This window comes from Opisthocomus hoazin, chromosome 6, assembly GCF_030867145.1.
Source record: "Opisthocomus hoazin isolate bOpiHoa1 chromosome 6, bOpiHoa1.hap1, whole genome shotgun sequence".
NCBI classification, from domain to species: Eukaryota; Metazoa; Chordata; class Aves; order Opisthocomiformes; family Opisthocomidae; genus Opisthocomus; species Opisthocomus hoazin.
This window is the reverse complement of record NC_134419.1, coordinates 56,808,138-56,823,737: the sequence shown is the minus strand read 5'-3', so window position 1 is coordinate 56,823,737 and position 15,600 is coordinate 56,808,138. Positions and strand designations below refer to the sequence as shown.

The 15,600-nt window shown below is 43.4% G+C and overlaps 1 protein-coding gene across 22 annotated transcripts in view; it reads right to left on the bottom strand.

Moving 5' to 3' along the window:
• The window catches only part of PCDH15 (protocadherin related 15), a 1,100,829-nt gene that overhangs the window by 291,412 nt on the left and 793,817 nt on the right, over nt 1-15,600 (bottom strand). For all 22 annotated transcript variants that reach the window (XM_075423218.1, XM_075423232.1, XM_075423229.1 and 19 more), the window contains 2 exons: nt 12,792-12,911; nt 4,231-4,341 (listed from right to left, as the gene is read on the bottom strand). In XM_075423218.1, coding sequence (XP_075279333.1) covers nt 4,231-4,341; nt 12,792-12,911 — 231 coding nt within the window. The remainder of the gene's footprint in view (nt 1-4,230; nt 4,342-12,791; nt 12,912-15,600) is intronic.

Here is a 15,600-nt window from a genome sequence, read left to right as displayed (position 1 = left end):
CAGATAGATGACATCCATAGCTCTTCCCTTGTCCATTGATGGAGTCATGCCATCATAGAAAGCCACAAGGCTGGTCGGGCAGGACTTGCCCTTGGTGAAGCCATGCTGGCTGTCTCGAATCACCTCCCTGGCCTCCATGTGCCTTAGCATATCTTCTAGGAGGATCTGTTCCATGATCTTCCCAGGCACAGAGGTGAGGCTGACAGGTCGGTAGTTCCCAGGGTCCTCCTTCCTACTCTTTTTAAAAATGGGCACCATGTTTCCCTTCTTCCAGTCACCAGGGACTTTCCCTGACTGCCATAACCATTCAAATATCATGGAGAGGGGCTTGGCAATGACGTCAGCCAATTCCCTCAGGACTCTGGGATGCATCTCATCAGGTCCCATAGACTTTTGTACTTTCTGGTTCCTTAGGTGGTCCTGAACCTGATCTTCTCTCACAGTGGGAGGGGCTTTGCCCCTCTGGTTTCCATCTTGCAGTCCATCAGCTGCGGAAGGGTGAGGAGAGAGGCTGCCAGTGAAGGCTGAGGCAAAAACGTTTTTCAGTATGTATGAGCCTTCTCCTCATCTGTTGATACGAGGTTGCCATTCTTGTTCATCGGGGGTGGGGTGGGGGGGGATGCTTTCTTTAACCTTCCTTTTCTGGTTAACATACCTGCAGAAGCCCTTCTTGTTACTCTTAGCATCCCTTGCCAAGTTCAGCTCTAGCTGCACCTTGGCCCTCCTGGCCCCCTCCTTACACAACCAGGCAGCATCCCTATAGCTCTTCCCAGGATACCTGTCACCGCTTCCACTGCCTGTGCAGTTCCCTCTTGCCCTTTAGTTTGACCAGCAGGTCTCAACTCAGCCATGATGGTCTCTTCCCCTTCCTTGCCTGACTTCTTACACCTGGGGACTGACAGCTCCTGCGCTCTATGGAAAGTGTCCTTAAAGATCTGCCAGCTCTGTTCTGGTCCCCTGTCCCCGGAACCATTTCCAAGGGGGTCCTATGGACTCCTTGAAAGGCTGGAAGTTGGCTTCCCTAAAATTTAGGGTCCTGACTATACTCCTCACCTTTCCTATATCCCTCAGGACTGTGAACTCCACCAATGCATGATCACTGCAGTCCAGGCTGCCTCCAGTCTTGACATCACTGATGAGCTCACTTGCATCAGTGACCATCAGGTCCAGTATTGCATCCCCTTGGGTAGGGGTGTCAGTTACCTGGCTTAAAAAGTTATCCCTCAGTGCATTCTAGGAGTTTCCTGAATTGCTTACAGCTTGCCATGCTACTTTTCCAGCAGATGTCAGGGTGGTTGAATTCCCCTAGGAAGATGAAAGCCTGCAAGCGTGAAGCCTCCTGGAGCTGGAGGTTCGTTGGCAGGCTCCCCTTGATCAGGTGGCCTGTAGTAGACCACAAGGTTCCCTTTGTTGCCTCTGTCTCTGATTCTTACTCACAGGCTTTCGACCTACTCATGGCTACTCTTCAGGGACAGCTCTCCACACTGAACTGATTTCTTGATGTAGAGGGCAACACCTCCACCCCTCTTTCCCTGCCTGTCCCTTCTGAACAGCCTGTAGCCATCGATGGCCACGATCCAGTCATGGGATTTGTCCCACCAAGTTTCAGTAATGGCAATCAAGTCATAGCTTTCTAGCAGCATGGTAGCTTCCAGCTCTTCCTGTTTGTTTCCCATGCTGCGTGTGTTCATGCAGAGGCATTTCATCTGGGCTGTTGGCCATGTCACCTTCATAGAGGAACACCCCTTGTTTCCCTTGGGGTCTTTCATGGAAGCTTCCTTGCTGGCTCCTGCTACCCCTAGGAGCTCCCAGCTCATCTCCGCAAGCCTTTGACTGTGCTGCAGTGTCCCCAGCACGCCTCTGGGCAACTGGCTGAGAACCTGTACTAGCACCCCTTCCCTCCAACCACTGGGTATCACCCCATAGTTTGTCACCGGCAAGCCTGATATGTTACCCCTCCCCCTTCACATCTGGTTTAAAGCCCTGTCAATGAGCCCCGCAAGCTCCTGAGCGAAGACCCTCTTTCCCTTTTGAGAAAGGTGAATCCCATCTGATGCTAGCAAGCCTGGTGCCATGTAGGCCATCCTGTTGTCAAAAAACCCAAAGTTGTGTTGGTGACACCAGCCATGGAGCCACGCGTTAATAGATTGGGTCCACCTGTTCCTTCCAACATCACCACCCACAACTGGAAAACTTTACAAAACCAAAACTTGTGGAGGGAATATGGGCCACTAGCTAAGTCTTGACCTCCTATCCTAAAATAACATTGACAGAAAAAAGCGATTTTATTTTTAAGTATTCATGCTGTTTAATATCATCATCTGTGTAAGATGAATAGGTCATTGCTCTAAATCAGACTGGATACATTTTTTTTTCCCCTACTTTGCAGTCCACTCAGTTCTTGGAACTGCTTTACATTTACAGTTACTAAATATGGGAATTTCTAAACTCAGCTTTCTTCACGGCCAATGATGAAAAACAATACCAGCTACAAGAAGCAGCCTTCATCGTCAACTAATCTTTTCTACATTCCCCCATTATGTGCCTTTGAGTAATACTGGATCAAAGCACAGATACAGAGTAATTAATTTCATGTAGTATCTTCAGGATGCACGAACAATAAACGATCACTGCTAATGTAAGCAGTAGAATAGATATATGATTGCACAATACATACGATAGAATGAATTAAAAGCAGCCTGCAATATTCTGTAAAATTAAAAAAAAAACCAAAACAGCGCATAAGACAAACTCCTAAAAAAGCTGGGCTATAGAGCTTAATTAGAGGCTTTCTTTGAGATCTAGTTTCTCCTCTGTAAGCAATCAAAATTTTAGTGATCTTATTTCCCATTTGGGCATGTTTGAGAAAACGCATGGCCTAGCAAGACATTTCAATCATGCAAGCTGCCCCATGATGTATAAACACTAAACAGAAGCTACCAGCACAGCTCTAGTCCCAAACCCAATACCACAAAGGTGACAATTGACTGCGTAAGGCATATATTGAAAGGAATAAACAAATTAATATGAGTTTGCTTTGCAGCACTGCCTCTGTGCATCTCAAGCTGTGCCCTCACCGGTTGCTCCTGCAGCGTGACAGGCTTCCCTCCTCACTCAAGTTGTTGGCACTGCTGCACACCATGCCTTTCTCTTGAAAAACATGACCTGCCCAGCTACCCCAATTACTTTTCTGAGACCGCAGCGTCTCATGAAACTCACAGCTCTGACATCAAAGCAAAAGAGCTGTGAATATGCAGTGGTGATCTGCGCAATAGGTTTTGATAAAACAACAAGCCAAATCAGTTCTGAGCCTTCCCATATTCCTGTTCAGGACATCAGCAAGTTAGGTCACCCAGCTAAAACAACCCAGTCAAAACTGTGTGGGTCAGGAAGCACCTTTAGATTTATCCAAGTGCAAAAAGCATAGAGACACCCCCAGACCCTACTAGGGGAATGCTGAACATGCCACAAAATATGCAGGAAAGTGGACTCTAAAATGTATCTACGATCCTGTATCAGAAAGATGACAGTAATATAAATACGTGAATTTAGGAGCAAGCTAACTTAAAGTTGCTTCAAAGCATTCTTGTTTTCCCACAAACGAAGCAGTATCACAACAGAGGTAAGCCACTGTGGAAAAGTTTTCATTTCAGCTATTATCAGAAGGATAAAAAGGAAAAAAAAAAGGTTTCACAGCATGCAAGAGCACCAAAAATCTTCTCTGATGACAGATATATTAGATACAGTTTAAACATCTTTTCTTCTCAGTATACATTATCAACTGCCAGCCACTCTGTAAAAACCTCCATATACACTTGCAATATGACTTGAAAGAAAAATCACCTCTTTACAGAAAAACGCATTTCAAACCTGAAAGATACAACTAAATTGTATCCATTAAACTCATTTGAGATCAAATTAGCATTGCTAGATTTCTTAGAAAATGAACACTTAGTGACACTAGAATGCACTTTTCTGCATGGCCTGTACTTCCAATTTGCAACTTGTTCCTTGTGCCAAAAAGGTTGTCTTGTTATACACACTGAGTAAGCTTTTTAAACTAATAATAATATGTCTAAGCTTTCAATGACCTAGATAATTTTTAAATAAGATCTTCAAGAGAAGCATATTATCAGCAAGGCTTTTCCTTTCCTTGGAAAAATCTAAACTGCAAACTGAAACCCCACTTAAACCAGTGGCATAAATAACCATTAAGAGATCTATACTTACATTTGCCTGAACAATGACAAAATAACGAGTCTTTTCTTCATAATTTAGTCTTTCCCGTAGAACTACTGCTCCAGACAAAGTGAGAGGAATATCAAAAGTCCTGTTGGAAGTCTGCAAAAGTTAAAATAGCATGATAAGACTGAACATGCTTCAGAGTTAAAACACGTTTCAGACAGGCCACAATGAGATGACTGATTGGATGGCATACCAAAATTCCATATGTTTAACAGATTGGAGATTTTGAAGTTTTCTATGTTTCCTCCCCACCTAATTTACTCCATAAGAACCCCACAATAAATAATCTGTGTGTAACAGAATTCTCTCCAATTCTTTGTATATACATTATTACTTCCAACCACAAACTGAAGTCTAACTATCCAGCTTCTTGCAGATTTGCCACGCTGAATTTGCAGTGGTGTGTTCAGAAAAGCTTTTCCTATTTGTCAGCTGAGAGTTCACATCTTCAGTTCCTACAGTTCGGCTTTCCTTCATCTATTTTTTCTGACTATTGTAGAAACTATCATGTATTAGAGATTAAGAAATCCACGTCATTGTACTTCTCTTTATTCTGGCTTTCATGAGGGCAATGAATTAGTAAACACATGGAGAACACCAATGCTACACATTTAGGTGCCAGTTCACAGTGGCAGTGATGCACATGTTCATACACAAGTAAGTTCAGATTTCAGGGTAAATCAGGATTGTAAATCAGGTGAAATTCAGTTTGTCGAACACATTTGCTTAAACGGATTCAGATTACAAAGCTGTGGCATTGAATGACAGGAGGGTACTGTGGTGCACACACCTTCAGAGGATTCACTTTGACTAATGACCCATTTGGGAGGACGACTACAAGCACAGAAACAGGTTTCTGACGTGAGATCCAGTTCCAGTTTTATTATCAAATTAATTACATAAAAAAAAACCTTTGCATGCTTCATTCTACCAATGCAGAATATAATTAACATTTAAGTATGTTGAATGGATAATAGCAACACAATATTCCAAAATCTCTCCACAGAAAACACTGCAGAGGTACAGAGTGCTATTCTTAACTTATATCACACAACAAAGGTCTTTTTTTCCTCTAAAAGTTGAAACACATGCTTAAATTAAAGTTTATTTTTCTGCAAATAAATGATAACGAGCGTTAAATTCACCATGTTGCACATATTTGTGGTGTACAGGAAAATAGGATTGGAAAATACATCACAGACTCTGCCAAATAACTGGAGACACTGCTTATGTTTGAGTTTGGCACTCATTTTTTTAGATAAAAAAATACACAGTTCCCACTGGGGGAAGAAAAAACCAAAACAAAACAAATGATTACAATATTTACACTGAAGCAAAACAGGAAACTAGAAAGTCTCCTCCAGTTGAAAGAAGGAACAACCAAGCAGGGTTCACTGCTTTTGCCCCCCTCTTCCTTTCTTTTAATGGCATTTGCACAAACAAGCAAGCAGGTTGTGAACTATGCAACTAACGGGTAATATTCTTTGACTGCTGTACAAGACGAGCCCATGTGTGTGCACATGTACACACAAACACACATATATGTCGCACTTCTGATTCATGAGGAAGATTCTCCTAACTGCTTTGGCCCATTTACCTCCGGTTTTGAAGGCCAGAACCAGCTGGAAAAGACTCTGCAGCTGACGATCAGCCAAGGCACTCTCAAAGTAACTGCCTTTTCCTTAGCAGATCTTGGCATGAGGATGCACTTAAGTGGAACTGTACAATCCAAGGTGTTAGGAAGTGTCAGCACAATTTCCATATAAAACTTTAACCTCTTCCCAAACCGGTGATATCTGGTGTCCCCTCTTGCTCCAACACAGCACAGAAATGCAATTGTTCAGGAGGGATATAAAGCTTAACTTCCAGTCATGAGTTTGTGCCACAGCTCCTGAAAGTACCACATCAGATAGACCCTGTGCTCGCTCTGCAAACTCCATTTATTTCTGCTGCAAACCAAACTGTAATGAAGCTCCAGGACAATTAAAAAGATGCACACAACATCTTTACATCTCAGTTTCATTTCCATCCAACACTGAAATGAGCCAGTACTTGCTGCAAGTCAGGAATTTTGAGATTGCTTTGTCACCTGCTTACTCCAAGAGAACAAAACTAATTCTCCTCTCACTCCAAAACAGAGACAACAAAATGCTTTAGTACAGCAGTCTCCATGATTTTGAACATTTATCGGCCCACAGTTTTTAATATGGTTCAGCAAATTTAAAATGGGGGAAGTCATCAGGATAACAATTCAGTTTACTCCCCAGAGAGATGTGTGTGAAACATCAGTACAGCAAAAGCATTATGCATATTCCCTAACTCCAGATAATCTAACTCAAAATGTTTAATTCTGAATCCTCACCAAATGCAATACAATGAATCTCAGTAAAATTAGCTAGCAAGGAGGGAATGCAGACTTGTTTTGAGGATGCATTTAATAACCTTCAGGTATAAATAACAGCCCTTGGAAATCTAAAGATCCACTCTGCATTAGGAGACAGAATCTTTTTGTCAAGTTAATTGACTTGATCTTTAGCTTCTAACAGCTAAGAAAAGTTATACAGCATTTGTTTACATGATAGCTAGAGCCCAGCCTTACATCAAGTATGATTTGCATTCATTTTTCTACTTGGCTTTTATATATCTACTCAACCAAACAATTAAGTTACATTGAATTTCTAGAATAACAACTCTTTTTACAGGATTTTTTTTTTCACATGCCTAAATTAACGTCCAATGAAACTTACTAGCTATAATTCTTCTGCTTTTTCTAAGGCAGGAGACTATGTCATTGGTGCCAAAGAACACTACAGGCATCTTCATAACAATATAGGGGGATCCCAGAAGTAGTGTAAACTATCTCTACTTTTCTAAACTGTACACATCATTTTTGAGCCTGGTATAATTTTTTCCCAGGTAAAGGAAGAAAATCCACTTGTAGCAGATCTTGTGTAGTAACTTCCCGGCAAGTTGACAGCTGAGATGAAGCAGCTTACAATGATGAGAAGTTATCCCTGTCAAGCACATGCACAAAATGCATCACTAGGTAAAAGCAATTTTATGCATATGAAGGCTATCTACAGATAAAAGAATCAGATTTAATTAATCCGGAATAGCAAAGTAGTAAGACAAAATGCCATAACAGAACTAACTACTTCAAAGAAGTTGTTCCAGCCAGGGAAATCCCTTGCTGTTCTTCACAGTCACTGGGAGAACAAGAACAAGCAAGTTTCACTGAGTAACAGAGGAAACGAAAAGTTTTAGGAAATGTATTTTAACTCTTCCTGTGGCAAACCACCAGACCAAACCACTTAGGCATGCTATAATATCATTCCACTAGTGGGTAGACAAAACCCTCTGCTGAACTTGAGGCTAATCTGGCTGTGGGAGATGCTTTTAGAATGATTTCCCAGGATGCCTTTGAGCAATATAACGCTATGACTTAACAGTAAATTAAATACAAAGAAGCTCTTACACTTCACTGTTGCGCAATGTATTTTAACAGAAATAATATTTTAAGGGGTTTGGATTTTTTTATTTGTTTTCAGTATACCAACGTATTCAACAGATGCTAAAATGTTTAATCTTTTTAAAACACTTTCCATTTTCTAAAGTTATCCGGAAGAAGTATTTTCTGGAAGAGTTCTTTTCTAAGTGCCAACATTTTTCATAGTCTTTATTGAAGCAGAAAATGTTTGAGATATTTTTATTAAGTACTCTAAGTTAAGGGTAAGAAAAAAGAGCAAAGAAAAAAATTCAAATCTTGGGGTTTTTGTGTTTTGGGGTTTGTTTGGTGGTTTTGGGTGTTTTTTGGTTTTTTTTGGTTTTTGAGGTTTTTTTTTTGTTTTTTTCTTTTCAAATATGAAACCACTTGTCCATTCCTTTCACTCCTTCCTGCCTTCTGTTTACTTTTCAAGTATTTGTGGTAGTGTAAGAGCATTTATTTATTATGCTGCTGTCTTGCAAGCAGTTAAAAGATAACGTTACCATAACATTTCAGTACTCACTATTTCCACAGAAAATAATTGGGTTTTTTTATAAAGTTTAGGAGATAAACTCTTCAGTCATACATACCACCAGTACAAAGAACTGAATCACAGAATCACAGAATAGTAGGGGTTGGAAGCGACCTCTGTGGGTCATCTAGTCCAACCCCCCTGCCGAAGCAGGGTCACCTACAGTAGGCTGCACAGGATCTTGTCCAGGCGGGTCCTGAATATCTCCAGAGAAGGAGACTCCACAACCTCCCTGGGCAGCCTGTTCCAGTGCTCCGTCACCCTCAGAGGGAAGAAGTTCTTCCTCATGTTCAGACGGAACTTCCTGTGCCTCAGTTTGTGCCCATTGCCCCTTGTCCTGTCACTGGGCACCACTGAAAAGAGCTTGGCCCCATCCTCGTGACACCCACCCTTCAGATAGTTGTAGGCATTTATAAGGTCCCCTCGCAGCCTTCTCTTCTTCAGGCTGAACAAGCCCAGTTCCCTCAACCTCTCCTCGTAGGGGAGATGCTCCAGTCCCCTCACCATCCTTGTAGCCCTCCGCTGGACTCTCTCCAGTAGCTCTTCGTCTTTCTTGAACTGGGGAGCCCAGAACTGGACACAGTACTCCAGATGAGGCCTCACCAGGGCAGTGTAGAGGGGAAGGAGAACCTCCCTCGTCCTGCTGGCCACACTCTTCTTGATGCACCCCAGGATCCCATTGGCTTTCTTGGCAGCCAGGGCACACTGCTGGCTCATGGTTAACCTGTCGTCCACCAGGACACCCAGGTCCCTCTCCGCAGAGCTGCTCTCCAGCAGGTCCACCCCAAGCCTGTACTGGTGCATGAGGTTGTTCCTCCCCAGGTGCAGGACCCTGCATTTGCCCTTGTTGAACCTCATCAGGTTCCTCTCTGCCCAGCTTTCCAGCCTATCCAGGTCACGCTGAATGGCAGCACAGCCTTCCGGTGTGTCTACCACACCTCCCAGTTTGGTGTCATCAGCAAACTTGCTGAGGGTACATTCTAACTCTTCATCCAGGTCGTTGATGAAGAAGTTAAACAAGACTGGGCCCAGTACTGACCCCTGAGGGACACCACTTGTCACCAGCCTCCAACTAGACTCAGCGCCGCTGATGACAACCCTCTGAGTTCTGCCATTCAGCCAGTTCTCTATCCACTTCACCGACCACTCATCCAGCCCACACTTCCTCAGCTTCCCTAGGAGGATATCATGGGAGACTGTGTCGAAAGCCTTGCTGAAGTCTAGGTAGACAACATCCACGGCTCTCCCTTCGTCTACCCAGCCAGTCATGTCATCGTAGAAAGCTATCAGATTGGTCAGGCATGATTTCCCCTTGGTGAATCCATGCTGACTACTCCTGATAACCTTCTTTTCTTCCACTTGCTTCATGATGGCCTGCAGGATAAGCTGCTCCATCACCTTTCCCGGGATGGAGGTGAGGCTGACCGGCCTGTAGTTCCCTGGGTCCTCCTTCTTGCCCTTTTTGAAGATTGGAGTGACATTGGCCTTTCTCCAGTCCTCGGGCACCTCTCCTGTCCTCCAGGAGCTCTCGAAGATGATGGAGAGTGGCTCAGCAATGACATCCGCCAGCTCCCTCAGCACTCGTGGGTGCATTCCATCGGGGCCCATGGATTTGTGGGCGTCCAGATCACTTAAGCGATCCCTCACACAGTCCTCCTCGACCAAGGGAAAGTCGTCCTCTTTGTAGGCTTCCTCTCTTACCTCCGGGGCCTGGGATTCCTGAGGGCCAGTCTTAGCACTGCAGACTGAAGCAAAGAAGGCATTCAGTAGCTCTGCCTTCTCCGCATCCTCCGTCACCAGGACACCCGCCTCATTCAGCAGCGGCCCCACATTGTCCCTAGCCTTCCTTTTGCTGCTGATGTAGTTGAAGAAGCCCTTCTTGTTGTTTTTGACATCCCTTGCCAGTTTCAATTCCAGGTGTGCCTTGGCCTTCCTCGTCGCATCCCTGCATGCTCTCACCACGTTTCTGTACTCTTCCCAAGTGGCCTGTCCCTCTTTCCACATTCCATGGACCTTTCTCTTCTGCCTGATCTCCGCTAGAAGCTCCTTGTTTAACCATGCAGGTCTCCTGCCTCCTTTGCTAAATTTCTTTCTCAGGGGGATGCATTGCTCCTGTGCATGGAAGAAGTGTTGTTTAAAGAGCGACCAGCACTCATGGACCCCCCTGCCTTCGAGAGCCCTGGCCCACGGGATTCCTCCATGTAGCTCCTTGAAGAGGGCAAAGTCAGCCCTCCTGAGGTCCAGGGTTTTGATCCTGCTTATCGCCCTGCTTCCTCCACGCAGGATCCTGAACTCGACCATTTCATGGTCACTGCAGCCGAGTCTGCCTCCAATCTTCACATCCTCCACCAGTCCCTCCTTGTTTGTTAACACAAGGTCCAGCAGAGCGCCTTTCCTTGTTGGTTCCTCCACCACTTGCATCAGAAAGTTACCATCGATGCTCTGTAGGAACCTCCTGGATTGCACCTGCCTAGCTGTATGGTCTTCCCAGCTGATGTCAGGGTGGTTGAAGTCCCCCATGAGAACCAGGGCCTGTGACTGTGAGGCTGCTTGCAGCTGCCTGTAGAAGGCCTCATCAACCTCCTCCTCCTGGTCAGGTGGCCTGTAGTATACACCCACCATAATGTCACCCGTGTGAGCCTGTCCCTTAATTCTAACCCACAAGCTTTCAATTCGTTCCTCATTTGCCCCCGGGCCAAGCTCAATGCATTCCAGTTGCTCCCTCACATATAGAGCAACTCCCCCACCTCTCCTTGTTGGTCTGTCTTTCCTAAAGAGTCTGTAGCCATCTATGACAGCATGCCAGTCATGCGAGTTGTCCCGCCATCACGTTTCTGTGATGGCGACCAAGTCGTAGCCGTCCTGCTGTATAATGGCTTCCAGCTCCTCCTGTTTATTGCCCATGCTACGTGCATTGGTGTAAACACACTTGAGCTGGGCTGTCAATCTCACCCCTGGCCTTGGCACTCCAAGCCTATGCTCATCCCTAGGGAAACAGCTGAGAATGTGACATGACGAACCCATACATCGTGCGCTAATAATTCTACTCATTTAAGTAGTCTCACTGAAGTGTCATAAATCAAGAGACTGCTCAAGTCTGTGCAATCAATTTAATCTCTACAAAGTGACTGCAAACATTTAAAAAAATGAAATAATTCCAAATATAAACAACATATAAAGTAAGAAAATTCCTTATCTCCCAAAAAACTAACACCACAATTCCTCTTTTGTCAAAAAGACACTGCCTTTTTGCAAAAAAAAAAAAAAAAGGTCCTCACAAAAGACTGTGGCTTAAGGTGCTGCAAAGTTTCTCAGGAAACCATCCCTGTCCTCAAAATATGTAGATATAGTAAGTAAATACTATGCCTCAGCAGGTAGCTATACAAAAATCAACAATTGCCCCAATGAAAAGTAAAAAAAGTAGGCTCTTATATCATTAGTTCACACTGAATTATTCCTTGATACTGTCACTATTCTACAAAATTCTACCTCTTAAAAAGCATAAGCACTAAGTGTAATTCAGTAGATACTGAAATTCTTGTTGACTTCAATGGAAATACCACTGAAGCCTTTATGAGGTGTACAGTTTAAATGGCAGAAATAGAATTAGAACTTGTGTGCCTACACTTCTAATTAAACTGAAAATCAGATTGCTGTTTTCCCACAAAACCATTTGTGCTCAAACTCCCCTTATGTAAGGAATTTCAATGACAGGTATATATACCATATACTTTTTCAACCCCCGCTTAAACATCTAATTATCTTTGGGATGAATACATAATCAGGTTAGCCTGCTTAACAAATTATCACACCAGCTGATCCACTGTAATTGTGCTTTTAGGCTACGGCAAAAGATAGTCTGGTTTGCAAAAAATGATTGCTCAGATTACTTTGAATTTGCTACAAAAATGCATACAGACACCACACAAAGCGTTCGCGCTAAATCCTGTTGTAACAGAGAAACTCATACATCTGACCCTAAAGAGAATATATTTTAATACTTTAAGCTTTTTGCCTCTAAAAGCATGTGTTTGCAAAGATAATAGGTAGGGATTACTGCTATTTTATTTTAATAATATATATTCAATTTTTTCTAAAACTGTGATTTTTAAATATAAATGGCTCCATGAGAGAAGTCGGAACATCTCTTTTGAGAGTTACTTAGTCATGCCTATGACTATTTCCTAGTTGTGAATCTATTAGGTATAGAAGTGTAGGAGTAAAAACAACTACCCAGCACAGACTAAAGAGGCATGCCAAAATCAAGATGAGTGCGTAAACAACACTGGAGAAGACATGGGATTATTAATGATTGATACTGAAGTAACCCAGCTTCTAACAGCATGGCAACGAGAGAGAAGGTAAATCCAGCTGTGTTTACAGGACAAGCAAGGCTCATAGGCAGAGAGGACAGCCTACATTACGAAGGAAATAATTCCTTTATAAAGTCCAACAGCAACTTCTTGTTCATTTGCTGCTTCAAGGTGTGAAGGTGTGTAACAACAAATAAAAAAAGCTAAACGCACTTACCTTGTCATTAGGATTGTACTGGATGACATATTCTATCTGGCCATTTGGACCATCATCAATGTCAGTAGCACCATTGTTTCCAGAAAATCCTGTAAAGATGGTTGTTCCAACGGGAGTTAACTGCAAGAACAGACACCGACAGATGCCATAAAACCTTAAGGTGCACAAGAAACAAAGAACTGTTTGCAAAGTCTTCCCCCTCCTCTCTCCCCCCAGCTCTGGTCTATAACACATGGTTGACATTCTCTCCTCCCTTTTGTTCGGTCTAGAACCTCATGTACAAGCATTTATTTTGACACACTGTACTCAGACTTGACTTTAACTGATGACAAGCATCACATTGAGAGTGAAACCAATTTCCATTTTTTTACCACAGATTTCCTGCATCAGGGTAGAGCCCCATTTGTTTTAAAAAGGATGAAAAAAAATCTTAAAACTGAAAGAATTCATGAAATAAATATAAATAGATAAAAAAATAAAAGCAACTTTTTCAGTCTCAGGAAGGAAAATAAAGATGAGTTGTAAAAGTAAACAGAACTTATTTAACAGTGTCTTCATGGCAATGTGAATAACGCCAGATAAATATTATTACATGCAAACACAGACACCCAGAGAGCTTTAAACAAAGACAGTAATGATGCTGTTTCTCCAATATTTTGTTGGCAACAATTGAATATCCATAAAATTATATCTTGAAAATGAATCAATTTATAATTATCCTAGCGAAGATAAATACCATGAAATCAAGACCCATTGAGATCAAGGACAGAAGTCCAACTGACTTTTTGGGAGTCATCATTTCTGAATTTTAATGTTCAGAAAACATTGAGAGTAATCAACCCGAAAGAAAAAAACAAATGAACAAAGAGTTCTGGATTGAACATAGACACTGCTCCTAGCCCAATTCCTGCTGCTGCTCTCACCACACCCAAATTTTTGGCCCTTAATTCACAGAGGCCCACTGGCCCCTCTTCTTTCCTCTAGATTTTACATTAAGTTGTTTCAAATCTTTAAACATATATGGTGTAAAAATGTCTGAAACCCTGTAAAAAGAGAAGCTGGCAAAGGACAAAGAGTCATTCAAACATTTGTTGAAAATGTGGGTGCTATTTCACTTTTGTTTTGTAGTTCACACCATAAAGCCAATAATTAACTGCCCATTTCCTCCTTTACTCATAGTTCCTGGTATTGTTTTATTTATAAAGCTGCGAATTACTTTAGCAGTTTAATCGCTGACAGGGTTCTCCGAGAAATATTTTCAGGGCTGAGAATACTGAATCTTTCAAATAAAAAATACCATTTCAAAGCCTTTTTTATGGTAAAAACAAATGTGGCTTAATTTACAATAGTTATTCGCATTATCTACACTTATGCCACAATAACTATGTATGTTTATGTTTTACTACAAACTTGACTTGCTTACTACTCGTATAGATAGCAGAAGTGTGACATGTGGGTGTAGAAATTTGACTGTTCCCTCGTGCCTAATTGTGAGATAATTACCTCGCAGTGTCTCTGCAGCAGCCTTTCACGAATTCAGGAGAGCAATCCTCTCAGAAACACGAGCCTTGCCTGACACAGCATAAAATCAGTCAACTGTCATAAACCGAGGATGATAACTTACTGGTTAATGACAAAGACCGTATGTAGGGAAGGGGCTTTCTCAGGTCTTTGTAAGGGGGCAGAAGACCAAAGCAACCTGAAAACCAAGTTGGAAGATTTACAGGAGGGTTTGCAGGTTTTCCCCCCCACTCATGGTGGGCTGCCCAATGCCGGCTGCCACACACCCACCCAGGTACCCTCTCACCCCCCTCCTCAACAGCACAGGGTAGCAAAATCACACCAACATGCTTGAGGGTCAAGACAGGGAGACGGCTTATCCATTACCCTCACAAGCAGAACAAACTAGACTTAAGAAAACTTAATTTAACATACTGCTAAATAAAAATATATTTGGATGGTGAGAAATGAAGACCTTCCCCTACCCCACCGCTCATCCCAAGGCTCAGCTTCACTGCTGACTCCTTGCCTCGCAATTTTTTCCTCACTCCTCGGTGCTGCATGGCATTTTCCCCTTTCTTAAACCCGCTTCCCTGAGGTGCGCCCAGCCCGGCTGAGGGGCTGGACTGTGCCCTGTGCTGGGGTCCTTGAAACTGGACGGAACCGGCTGTGCCCGGCCCAGGGCAGCCCCAGCCTCCCCTCGCAGAGACCCCTCAGCCCCCACCTGGGCACGAGCACCCAGTGCAACACTAAATGAGTTGCTTAAATGATACAGTCTCATTAGTGGAAAGACCTGTGCACTGTGCTGGAAATCTCCCATGCTTCTGCTGTCAAAACAGAAAAAAGCCTCGGTGCTCCCAGATGAAGCAGAGAGGAACAGCTTTGAAGACATCACCTGTGCAGTGGGCCAGAAAGCGGGGTGGGGAACACGCTGCCAAACACCACGCTCGTTAGCTGCACCTCTCCGTTAGCCTGCCTACGCGTTTCTCAGGACTCGCTGCAAAGGCACGCTGCCTGCTCAACACCTGCACGCAGCTGTCACATCAACACGCTTTCAGAAGAGGAAGAAGTTACCACTGGAAATCAAACAGCAGATCTTCATTAACAAAATCCTGTCACATCCCAACAGCCCCGGAGCACAGGTGCCCAAGGAGGTGTTGGTATTGCTCCCTCCAGCCCATCACTGTAACTCCGTGTCCTGCAACAGGACAAGGCAGAGCTCCAGCGCAACATCCCAGACACCAAGACTGCCCTAACCGGGTACCTCCACGGCTGCCAAGAGGCTGAGGAGGGCCTGGACCCGTGTGAG